The following is a 12,826-nucleotide window of genomic DNA, read 5'->3' as shown; positions in this document are numbered from 1 at the left end:
TACCTCCTGAGTGCTCAGATAAGGAAACATCTGAAAAGCCATCGTCTCTGTGAGGTTTTCTCTGACCATCTTAAAACCATTCTCCTCAAATACTTTACTTTTATCATCACTCTACATTGTTTTATTCATCAGCTTTCTTTACTATAATTTAAGTCCTATGTCAGCAAAGAATAGCCCATTTGTTACTGCAATCCTCAACACTAATACACTTTAGTATTATGAAAATAACTAAAACAGAGATGTTATGCTTTAGAAAAAGAGTTTAGAGACAATTTAGTTGAAATAATCTCCTGGCTTTTAAAACAGAACACTATGGAGTCTAGCGATTTGAAGCACAGACTATGAAGAATAAGGCACATGGCAGTTGCTCTCACACACTCTATACCTCGTCAGTAGGTTCTCTGTTAACAACCACTGGACGTAAATCTTCTCCGGGGATAGCACATTACATATGCTCACAGGCAGCTCCTTGTTGTACAACGACTGGAAACTCTCGTTAGCCAGAGAGTTAACAGAGAGAGGACTTAAGCTGTTTATTTCACTTGAAATGATTTCTTCAGGAGAAGGGTCCCATACTTCAAGATGCTTTTTAGAATTATCTTTCAGGGTATATCTGAAAAATAACAGAAGTTGGCAAAAAGAACAGTCAGTACAGTATTAATACTTGCTTACTTTTAGAGAGGAACACGTTTCACCTATGATTTTCTGATTCCTAACTTTGTTATCAATAGCAATTACTAAAGTTGATTTTTTCTTCTAAAAGGCTACTTAGCCAACACCAAAGCAAGCACACAAAAGAAAAGCTAAACCCAAATTTTCTACTTTAAAAATAGATAAGCTTACCAACCTTATTCATAACTTCAACTCTTCCCATTGATACTCTGAACTCACAGAGACAATTCAGGGTTTATCAACCGTTGGCTACAGAGTATCAATCAGTAAAAAGTTACCGGTTTGTTAACAAGGATGTAACTACCACTAGAATGCATTAAGTAAAACGACTTAAGTATTTGATGTTTAACAGATTATATTCTAACCTCAGACAACTGGATGAAGAAAAAAAGCTGAGATCTAGTTCAAAGATCACTGACAGGTATTTTGCTGTTGCTTTGGTTTCTTTGTTTGGTTGTTTTTGTTTTGTTCTTGCTAAATCTACTGGGTAGTTTTCAGCTGAACTCAATACAGCTACTCTTTCTTTTTGAAGTATTATCTGCTTCTAGTTTTACTTGACTCAGGCTCATGATCTTACCCCTACCCCATACATGACCCACAGGGTTTCATCCTCACTGAGAGATGAATGAAATAATTCTATGTTTCCTGCTTTCTCATTTATATGTTGCTAATCCTATTTATTTTACCCATTACATCTCTTCTGGGTACCAGAGTTATGTATTTATTTATTGTTTCGTATACTTGCTAGTGTCATACTGTTTTGATTACTGAAGCTTTGTAGTAAGATTTGAAATCAGGATGTACATATCCATTGGATTCTTTGGGACTCTTCTACTTACTATGAAGATTCATATGAATTTTCGTATGGATTTTTCTATTTCTGCAAAACTGTATGATTAGGATTTGGATATAGATCATTAATCTCTTGCTCACTTGGGGTTGTACTGATTGCATCAGGTGTTCTAATCCATAAATGGGATGAATTTCCTTTTATTGATGTCTTCTTTAACATCATTCAGAAAAGTTTTCTGATTTGCACTGTATAAGTTTTCCCTCCTTGGTTAATTATTTTATATGTCTGAGTGTTTTGCCTGCCAATGTCTGTGGACCATGTGCATGTAGTGCCTGCAAGGGCCAAGGCAGAGTGATGGGTCCCTTGGAACTGGAGTCACAGATGGTCCTGAGCACCATCTGGGTGCTGAGAATTGAGCTGGGTTCCTGTGGAAGAGCTGCCAGTGCTCTTTGCTGCTGAGCCATGTCTTCAGTCTCGTTTTGACTAATTCTTAAAGCACATTCCTCTTCTTGATGCTACAATAGACGGAACTGCATTCATCCTTTGTAAAATGCTCGTTATTGCATAAGTGGGGCTGTCTTTTTGTTGTTAGCCTTTTTATCACGTGGTGGATAGCTGGAAGAAACAGCTAAGGAGGAAAGATTTGTTTCTAGATGTTCTAGTCAAAGGCCGGTGGGGCCCATTTTTTGGGTCTGAGATGAGGCAGAAGAGCAGCATGATGGAAGGAGTGTGTGGTGGAGGCTGCTTACCTCAAGGTGGCTAGGAAAGAGTGAGACAGAGAAGACCCTGAGCCAAAATACGGCCCCACAGTTACAGCCTCTGTGACCTCCATCCTCCAGTTAGTCCCAACCTCCAAAAGTTTACATCCTTTCCAATAACACCATTAAGTTATGAATCCATCAGTGGATAAATTCATTGACTGTGTTAAAGCCCCTACATTCACACAACTCTGAATTATCTCATCCACTGTTGAGAACCTTTTTGGAAGGCAATTCATTTTGAGACCCTAACATGCTGAACTCATCCCACTGATTTTTAACTTTATTAGTTATAATAGTTTGTGGACCTTTTAAATGCTTTTACATGTAAGATCAAATTACCTATGAACAACAATAATTTTATATATTTCTAGTCCATGTTGGATGCTTGTCTTGTTCTTGTTTAAGTGCTCTGTTATGAATCCAGTATTTTGCTGAACAGAAATTCTGAAACTGACTTAGTTTTTTATTCCTGATCTTAGAAGAAAGGTTTGTTTGGCCACAGTTTATAATTTCCTTTTACTCTAGACTTCATATTCACCATAGATAATGGCTTATGATTATGGTTTACATTTACTTTGTATGTATGTGGTATGTGCATGTAGCTGTGCACATGTAGAAGTCACAGCATAACTTGATGGTATATGACTTCATGTTTATCAAAATTAACTTAATTATCTATGCAACTTGAAGAAATCCTATCTTTGGGGCTAAAGAGATAGCTCAGTTGGTAAAGTGTTTGTCATGCAAGCATGAAGACCCCAGTTTGATTCCCAGCACCCAAACATCAATAACAACAACCCTCCCCTCCCAAACCAAAAAATAGACCTAGTGGCACATGTATGTTCTCTGGAAACAGAGACAGGAGGATCCCTGTGTTTTGCTGGCCAGCTAGCCTACCATACTATGTGAGCCTCAGATAGAAAGATAATGTCTCATAAAAAATTTGCATGGCTCCAAAGGAATGACACCTGCATCTGACCTCTGGTTTCCATATGGATACATGTATTTTCACCTGCATACATGCACATGTACATGATTGTGTGTATGTATGCATGCCTGCACACATGCATGCCCCCAAAGCCCGCATTTGAGGGAATAGTTTCAATACAGTATTAAGTATTTACTTTCAGCTTTCCCCTTCCGTTTGTGTGACTTGACAGTGAAGGGGAACATGGTGATGGCATTATTGGTAGGAGTCACTGCAGCCCTACTGCAGGTTATTGTCTCTGCTTATGCTAACAGATGCGTAAACGCTGGCTTTTCTGAAGGCTTCATACAGGCATGAGGTGTTCTCTAAGAGACTCTGTAAGGGCAACCTTCTTTGCAAAAGGCTCCATTGCTTCTAAGATCACCTCAGTCACTGACTGCTCCTTACTTAGGACAATAATGCTTCACCCTGGCTAAACTAACTCTTCAGAAACTTAGGAAAATAAAAATTTCTAAGGTTGGGAGTGCAGACTCTTACTATCCTTAGTGCTTTCTAGTCCTGGTTTTCCTAAATAGGCCCAAGACGCTGCTTAAGCAGATTCTGCGTGGAAGTAAGATGTAAGCCTCTTTTTCCTAGAAGTAATGGTGATCTCAGGAAGTTTTGAATCCCTCCCTTCCTCCCTCCCTCCCTCCCTCCGGTTTTTTTTTTTTTTTTTTTTTTTTTTAGGTAAGGCTTCTCTATGTAGCTCTGGCTGTCCTGGAACTCATTCTGTAGACCAGGCTGGCCTTAAACTCAGATCTGCATGCCTCTTCCCACCCCAACCCCATCCCCAGTGCTGGGATTAAAGGCTTGTGACACTACCTCTAGGCAAGAAACCCTTCTCTTGATTTTCAGGGTTTCAGGGTTCCTAAGAATGAAAAGAAGGATGCTTTACTCCTCATTAAACGAATGCCTCCAACTATCCCCCTTACCATCTTTTCTCTGATGCAGGACTAGGGAAATGTCTTGCTCTTCTTGTGACTAAAACATTACCCAGGAACTAAAGTGATGCTCTACCAACTACTTACCCTGCTTCATAAGATGCTAGGCCTTCTTTCACAAGCTGCTCATTAATGCTAACAGCGCTTGTTCCAGGAGCTCGGGAATCGAAAAGCTCAACCAAGAGCACACCGTTTTCCAGGATCTCTGTGAAACCATGAAGACTAGTTTGGGAAAGGAAAGATATACACTGACAGTTGTACATATCAGCAAACTTGTTTTTTAAAAACTGGAAGCAACTTATGACTTTTCCATGTGTAAAATTTCTGGCTGAATAATGCTAGTTTCCCTAGGAGTTAGAGCAGTATTCTGAAGCCATAGAGGTTGCCAATAGTTACCCAAATGGACAGCATATAGAGTACTATACGTTTTTAGTTATAATGTGCTATTTTTTTCTATAATGAACCAAAAGCAGTTTAAAGTTTTGGATTCATAAACTATAAATTAATATATTTTCAAAGGAAGAAATATTGTTGTATATTCATGTATTGCTTTATGGAGAATAAAAGAACAAAAGTAAGTGAAAATTAACTTAGGCCAGTGATTATTTTGGATGATTTATAGTTTTAATGCTAATAAAGATTTTAAAACAAACAAAAATCTAGAAGTCTCAAATAACTAGTATTTTTTCAGTTACTTTTGTTTATTTAGGCCAAACTAATTTTTCTCTGAGAAAACTGCCTTTTTGTATCTAAACTAGGAGTTAATTGAGGGTGAAATTATTTCTTAATAGTATATAGCAAGGAACTTGCTTAGTAAGGTTCTGAACAAGTAAACACATTTCTTCAGGAAGATCTATTTGCTAACTGCTGAGCCCTCTCTCCAGCCTGTAAGAACACCACTTCCAGCATATACTGACAATGTATGACTATACCTTTTGCAAAATTAACAGCAGTTGGTAGTTGCTAATTGGAATGATATTCAATAAAAAGATAACCAATTGCCAGCAGTAACATATTATATAGTTTAAGAATACATATTAGAAAACTGTTTTCAACAAATGAAATATCATTTCGGGGTACTGTTCAATGTCTCATGGAAATTATCTATAAACAGATGGCTAAGCAGTGGTGAGTCTTGCTACCCTGACCCTCCTACTTCGTACACAGTTCTTTAAATGCCACAGGGCTAACATTCCAAGCCATTCTTTATTGCCACCCTGGATTTCCTCCACGCTCCCTGCTCCATGAGCTGGGAATCCACACTGCTGGAGAGCTACCTTCTCGGCCGTGGCTGTTCTACAGTCCCAATGTCATCAGCTCACAAGCAAACAGGGACGAAGTGGAGGTGGTGGTGGGTAGTGGCTGGGTTGTGCAGGACCCTTTGGCACTCCTTAAATCAAATTATCCTAGTTAACAACTATGGTATAATTAGTGGTGGCTATCACTGGTATTAACACATGATTAAATGAAAAAGAGAGTAATTAAAAAAGAAATCCAAGGGCCAGCATGATAGCTGGGAGGTGGGTTGAGAGGGAGGGACAAGCTACCTACTGCCTAGCCTCATGACCTGAGTTTGATTCTTGGGACTCACATGGTGGAAGGAAGGTGTAAGTTTTCCTCTGATGTCCATGCATGTGCCTTATCCCCCCTGCTAACAAACCCATGTAATAAAGATAAACAAATGCCCTGTATTTCCATGGAGTAGTACTGAAGAAAGCTGCTAAACTCAAAGTTTTTGTACACAAAGGTTGAGCAGCAGCTAATCAGATTAAAGTTGTTTCAAATTCAGAGGGATTCGTTCAAGGACTTTGTTGTTTATCTCAGAGAAGCCAGATGTAAAAATTCTACAGACCAAGGATGCAATTTCTGTAATTATTTTACTCTTCAACTGAATATTTTTGAAAATTTCTTATGAAAACAAAGTTATCATAGACACTGCATCATTTTTTAAGCTATTCAACCTTCAGTGGTCCATCTCAGCTCTCTTTCTTCTCTGTACACAGTAGACTCCTCTTATGCTAGTTGGGTTCATCTAATGATAATGTGACAGAATTGGGAAGCAGCTATAAATCCTCTCTAAATAAATATGGCCTATGCATCTTGTACACTAGAACTCACTGAACCCAACTCTGGCAGATGTTAGTTGGTAAAGATAAAATTTGCATAGGAATGTACATATTAAGTTTTTTCTTGTGTGTGTGTGTGTGTGTGCGCGCGCGCGTGCACGAGTGTGTTTCTATCCAAGATTCCCATCTCCTTATTGACAACCTTTAGGGCCAGATGTTTGGAGATTCAGAATTCTTCAAGTTGAGGAAGGCACAAACACTGTATACAATGAATACCATAATGGAGTATGGGGCAAGCGTTCACACACATTACTATCTTGAGGTAGGATGTGTGCTTACTGTAAAGGAGATAAAGGCTTTCCAATAAGGCTTCCAGAAAAAGGATTATCATCCTAACAATTCAAATCAGACTCAGACAATCAACCTTTGATTTTCAGAACATGTGTGTGTTAGAAAACTGTGGGTTAGTGGTCAACCAGGGTTTTAGACCTGAGCACTTCCAAAACTGGTATATCTTTTCTCAAAATGTGGAGAGACTCTACAACTGAATTCACTTAGGACAAATAAAGGAGAGAAAAACAGGCAAGCAAGCAAGCAAGCAAGCAAACAAAAGCTATTTACCAACCATGTTCTGTCTCCGTTCAGTTGCCTAAGACTAAACTTTAGATTCTGCAAATGCAGACAAGCAAGCTAATTTCTGGCTTTAGGTTTGCAAGGGGCCACAGTGAAGGTGACTTGATGGTTTCACTGTTTTAATGGAGCTTGGCTATGTTGTTGAGTTGACCTCAAGTTCCTGGGCCCCAGTGATTCTCAGCCTCCCAAGTTGCAGAGACTACAGGTACAAACCATTATATCTGCCGTAAGGATGATTTTAGTCTTTAATGCTATGTTTTTTTGGTCTGGTGTGCTTTGTCTGTAAGGCTTACAGGAGATAAAATCCCCCAATCCTAATTCTCAATGAATGTTATTTCTCAAGGTGCATTGAATTTGCTCTAAGATATGATCATTGTTAAATAATGTTAATCTTATTTAGATGATAATAACAATAACAATAATAGAGAAAAATAGAAATATCTTACTAATAACAGAACATGTCACAAATTTATCTTGAGTCTTTTCTTCAAATTTTTCTTTAGCCTTTTTGGACCAGTGTGATCTTTTACTTGGTTCAATAAATGCCAGTTTACATTTAATTGCCTGTATCAAACAAAATTCCATCATTAAGAATATAAACTTAATTTCTAGTTACTTTAAAGTTTTATGTAAGTGTAGAAAGCTAACGTTTACACAGCCTGGTTAGTACTGCACTGGAAAAGCAAGCCTGAGGTCCTAGGTTCTAACTCCAGAGCTTCAAAGAAAGAAAGCCTCCAAACAAATCAAGTAAAATCCTCAAAATCAATAAACTGTCTAATTCAAACTACTTAGGAATCATCAAGTGCATAAAGTACCCATGAAATAACTTCATAACCAAAAGTTATTGGAATTAGCAATTTGGTTGAAATTGTTGCAATTCATATACAAGAATAGTAAGCATTCATTTAAAAGTCATTTATGATATATTGTAAAGGCAGACATACAGAGAGACAGGACAATTTATATTCATTCTACAACTGCTAAGAATGTGAAAGATGACCAAACCTGGTAGCTCACTGCTTTAATCCCAGAACCTGGGAAGCAGAGGTAGGGGGATCTCTTGTGAATTTGAGGCCGTCTGGTCTACATGGCAAGTTCCAGGCCAGCCAGAGCTACAGAGGATGGCAGTAAATGTCTGTCTCAAAACAAAACACCATAAATGACATATCCTTCAAGAACATAAAGTAAAAACACTCAGTATTTTTGTTTTGTTTTTTGAGACAGGGTCCTCCATGTAACTTGGCTAGTACAAAATTTGGTATGTAGACCAAGCTGGTCTTGAACTCACAGAGATCTGTCTGCCTTTGTGTCCTGGATACTGAGATTAAAGGTGTGTGTCACCATGCCTGGTTAGTATTAAATATATCATACGATATCCATTTATTTGTGTAGTGCACGTGAGTGTTCTTCTGTATATTTGTGCATCACATGCAGTCCTGAACTCTCGGTGCCCACAGACACCACAGAGGGCATTAGGGGCTCTGCAACTGGAGTTACAAATGGCTGTGAGCCACCAGCTGGGTGCTAGCAATCAAACCTGGGTCCTTGGAAGAACAGCCAGTGCTCTTAATAATGAAGTCATCTCTCTGGCCCCACTGATTTTGCTCATCGGCATTTTCTAGTTTCTTTTTATAATTGGCAAGATGGCTCCACAGGTAAAGGGAAATGCTTCCAAGTCAGAAAATCCGAGTCCCATGCCTGGGGCCCACATGATGGAAGGAAAAAACCAATTTCCACAAGTTGTCTCTTTGACTACATGAGTACTGTGACATGCTGTGTATGTGCACACACACATGCAAAGTAAAAATAAGATATAATGCACTTTTAAAAGTGACAAAAATCTTTAAAAATGGCATTTTAGTAGAAGTTTAAATAACAAGAAAAGATAAGCTAGAAATAAGCCTCTGTCTTATCCCACTCCACTGAGATCATACGGTTAAGTATTTTACATAGTCTCCCACATTTCTCTATTTGGCTATCTACACAAAATTAAACAACAGTTGAAGTACTTCTGAGATAAGTATTATAACTCAATATGTCACAAAACTGAAACTCTTAGCACATGACATGAGCTCATAACGATGAATGAAAAGTTATATACCAGTAAATACTTATGACCAAAATACACATTTACTAAATATTAATGTTTATTTGGCACTGTATTATTATTACTACACACCATGGGACTGAACCCAGGGCCTTGTACATGCTAGGCAAGAGCTCTACCTTTTAGGCCTACACAGTGTTTCTTCAAGAGTATTTTTATCTATAAAGTAACACTGTCTATAGTCCTTGTATCAGGCATTATTTATAGACAAAAATGTCATTAACATGACATTTCTATGTAGAAAATGATTTCTATGAGGGCTAATATTCTAGTTGTAGTGTTTGTAACAGGTAAATTACCTTCTCTGGAGGTTCCAAAAACTCATCCTTTATTTTCCGCATATCTTTAAGTGTTATTTTTGCAGTATTACCAAAGTCCACATATTTAACTTCTACTTCTCGATGTCCAGGCAATCCTTAAAAAGTTATGAAATCAAGAATCACAGATTTAACAGGCCTCTCTGTTAGTCTGTTCTTCCTTTGGGAAGTTCAATTATACAGAAACTTGAATAAGAATAAACTGACTTTTATGAAATAACCGCAAATGGATGGTCCAGACTTTATATCTCTTCAGCATACATACAGGGCTATGAAATTTGTTTTATCATTTCAAAACTGAAAGACTGGTGCAGTAACACAGTGTTCCCAACAGAGGAAGCAACGGACATTACTGACTGGAAAAGCAGAAGCAGGTGGCACAGCACTGGTTAGTTCCGGGGTAGTAAGCATCCGTGAGAGCTGAGATGGTGCCTGTTATCATAGGTCTAAGGCGAGAATGTGGGAAATCTCCCAGTTTCCTATATGAATCCCTAGGCTGGAATTTCCAATTGTTCCAGCACTACTATTTTTATCCTTCTTCAAGATTCTGACTGAGATGTAGTTTAAACTATAAAAAGCTACAGTATGAAACTTAACCAACAGCATTTTTTCCCTTTACCCAAATTATCAAATGAAAACAGAGCCAGTAGGCAGGCAGGCTCATATTTACCTCTTATTCTCTCCCTTTTCTGAGGAAATCAATGTAGGACAGTACAACCAAAACAGAGAAGGAAACTAAAGTGATGGACACAGGATCCAGAAAACAGGGCTCTAATACAGGAGAGGAATGAAGGTCTTGCCAGGAGAAATGAGTTCTGGAACAACAGATGCGCCGCAATCCTGCAGACTAAGGACTACAGTTGGAAACATGGAAGGAGGACTCCATGGTTTACAACTACATCAACACTGGGAATATCCTAAAGGCTTAATCATATGAAACTTCTGCTATCTTAGGAAAATACATAAATTAAAAGTAAATAATGTAATGAAAAACTGGCATAAGAACAATCTAGAATTAGGGTCTATAGCTTAGCAGGGACATGGAACTCTAAAATAGTGAAACAAGCATGGAGAGAAGACCAAGGAGCTATAAAATGCCTAAGATCTAAAATATCTCTCAGAGAAACAAATGGATGTATAATAGTACCTGCAACTGGGGCCTTAAGAGGAGCATTAAAGATTATAAGAAATGACAAACAAAGCAAAAACAAAACCATCCAGTTTCAAGAATTAAAAAGTAACTTTATTTGAGAAGGAGATGAGTCTGTAAATGTAACAGATGCTAGAAAATCAAACTGAACCAAACAAACCAGTTTTTACGTAGTCCTCAGTGTGACATTCAGTAGCGCTAAGGAGTACGCAAGAAGACAGAGCAGCTGAGTCAGACGTAGATTTTCATTTTAACCCTCAAAGTCGCCATGAAGACTAACTGAGATTTTCTCCAGTGTCAGTCCTTGAAGAGCCCCACTGTTCAATAAATCAATAACTTGAAGCCAGTAATCCTAATGTTAAAAGTAGTTGCCAATACTTAACAGATATAAAAGGTTTCATTTATTCCACATGTATTTAAGATAATTGGACTAGTATTTTTACTTCTAATGTTTAGTTTTGTTCCCTCCCAAATCACATTGAAGCTTAACCCCAATGCAACAAGAGAGGTGGCTGAGCCATTAAGTCTCTGCTCTAGTGAATGGGACTAGATGCTCGTGTAAAATGTTTGAGTGGAAGGAACACTGACTCATTCTTATCCTCCTGCCAGTTAAGGAAATGGCATCTGCGCTGTCTGAATGAACAATGCAACAGAGGTTAACTCTTAGAAGAAGGGAGACCAGAACCTCCCCACTCCATGCCTTGACCTCAGACTTCTGAGACTCCAGAAGTGTGAGCAGTATTTCTACTGCCTATAACCAACGCAGTCTGTGATGCTTCCTTATAGCAATACAAAGACATTCAAAAGAATCGTATCTGAAAAAGGCTTAGCCAGCTTAAGGCATGAACTACTAACTGAATTAAAACCACTGACGACAGGATAGGAAACTTAATATGGAAGACTACGTAATTTTCATAAAGGATTTGAAACTTTGTTTTAGTAGTAGCTAGTTAGGTTCTCAGGTTAATGAGACAACATTTTAAACATTGCCAAACTAAACTCAATCCTTTTAATAAAGAGGCTCATACCTACAGACACTGAAATCAAACGGGACCTAGCCCATCTTTCTCTTGCTATATAACGAACTGTCATGTACCCTGTAAACACAGTGGTATGTGTAGTAGCTCACTGTTTGAGAGGCTCCAGCTCCCAAGTGTTGGGATAATAGTCTATGTAGTACCATGCACAGTTCTAATTTTATTACTTTGTAAATTAAATCTAATTGTTTGACTTAAGGAGAATGTAGAAAATACACATGCGAATAGTCAAGAAATTCAGCACCGTGGCTGGCACATGGCTACTTTTCTTACTTGGTTTCTGATGGGACTTTCAACTCACGGTGAAATGGAAGGGCAAGTGGGTGTATGCTAAAGAGGCAGTGAGAGGCAGCCTTGCTTTGAAACCACCCACTCCCTTGGTAATTAATCCAGAGCAAAGTTCACTCTTCCAAGAAAAACTGCTCTCACGAACCCAAAATCTCCCATTAGGCTCTACCTTCCAATACTGTTGCACTGAGGATCAAGTCTTAGCATAAGTTTTCTGAGGTAAAACCAAACCAAACCAAACAAAAACCCAGACCATAATACACTGGGCAAAACTGCCTATGGTGTGTCTAACTTCCAAAACCCAATGGCTTCATATCTTGTTATTTCATAGCCATAGGTCAAGAGCAACCACACATGATTTGTTGCCAATACCTCCTTTTCAGAACTCTCTAACCTCCAACCCTTATTTGTTTATATGTATTATTTTTGTGGCTTTGGAAATTGAAGCAAAGGTCTGACACATACTCGGCCAATGCTCTGCTGTTTAGCTACATCCACAGATTGGTTTGAGATGGCGTTGTGTAAGCCACTCAGACCCTGGACCTTCTGCCCCAGCTTCCCTAGCAGCTGGGACTACAGGCAGACCACGCACTGCCTTTCCTTTAAGTTTCAGATCATGTCATTGCAGTAATTTTGTTGTTTCTGAGATAGATACACACACACACACACACACACACACACACACACACACACACACACACACACATCCAAACAGTTTGGACTAGCCTTGACTTTGTGATGTAGCTGAGGATGACTTTGAAATGATTCTCCTGCTTCTGCTTCCTCAGTGCTGGCATTACAGGTGTAATGCTGCAATCCCATCATGCCTGGCTCTAATTCTATTACTTTTTAACTGAACTCAATTACTTGAGTAGAGTGTAGAAAATGTTCAGTAAGACAGGAAAAATTAAATAATAAAGCAATTCCCGAGGAAAGAGGGATGTGGTAATTCAGAAAGGAAACTAAGAGATTTGCATTGTAACAAACAAGCTAATAAAAAACAGCAAGAAACAGATGAGGGCAGAGGCAGCCAACGTTCAGAATGGGCTTTGCTGCTCTCACCCTCTATTGGTTTTCTCGCCAGTGTCCCAGTG

The 12,826-nt window shown here is 38.6% G+C and overlaps 1 protein-coding gene across 1 annotated transcript in view; it reads right to left on the bottom strand.

The window, feature by feature from the left end:
- Positions 1-12,826, bottom strand: part of Rnf17 (ring finger protein 17) — a 138,014-nt gene that overhangs the window by 37,326 nt on the left and 87,862 nt on the right. Inside the window, exons 18-21 of the mRNA NM_001191685.1 lie at positions 9,240-9,355; positions 7,280-7,397; positions 4,222-4,339; positions 386-613 (exon numbers count right to left, since the gene is read on the bottom strand). Coding sequence (NP_001178614.1) covers positions 386-613; positions 4,222-4,339; positions 7,280-7,397; positions 9,240-9,355 — 580 coding nt within the window. The remainder of the gene's footprint in view (positions 1-385; positions 614-4,221; positions 4,340-7,279; positions 7,398-9,239; positions 9,356-12,826) is intronic.

This window comes from Rattus norvegicus, chromosome 15 (genome assembly GCF_021556685.1).
Source record: "Rattus norvegicus strain SHRSP/BbbUtx chromosome 15, alternate assembly SHRSP_T2T, whole genome shotgun sequence".
Taxonomy (NCBI): domain Eukaryota; kingdom Metazoa; phylum Chordata; class Mammalia; order Rodentia; family Muridae; genus Rattus; species Rattus norvegicus.
This window is presented reverse-complemented; position numbering and strand designations above follow the sequence as displayed.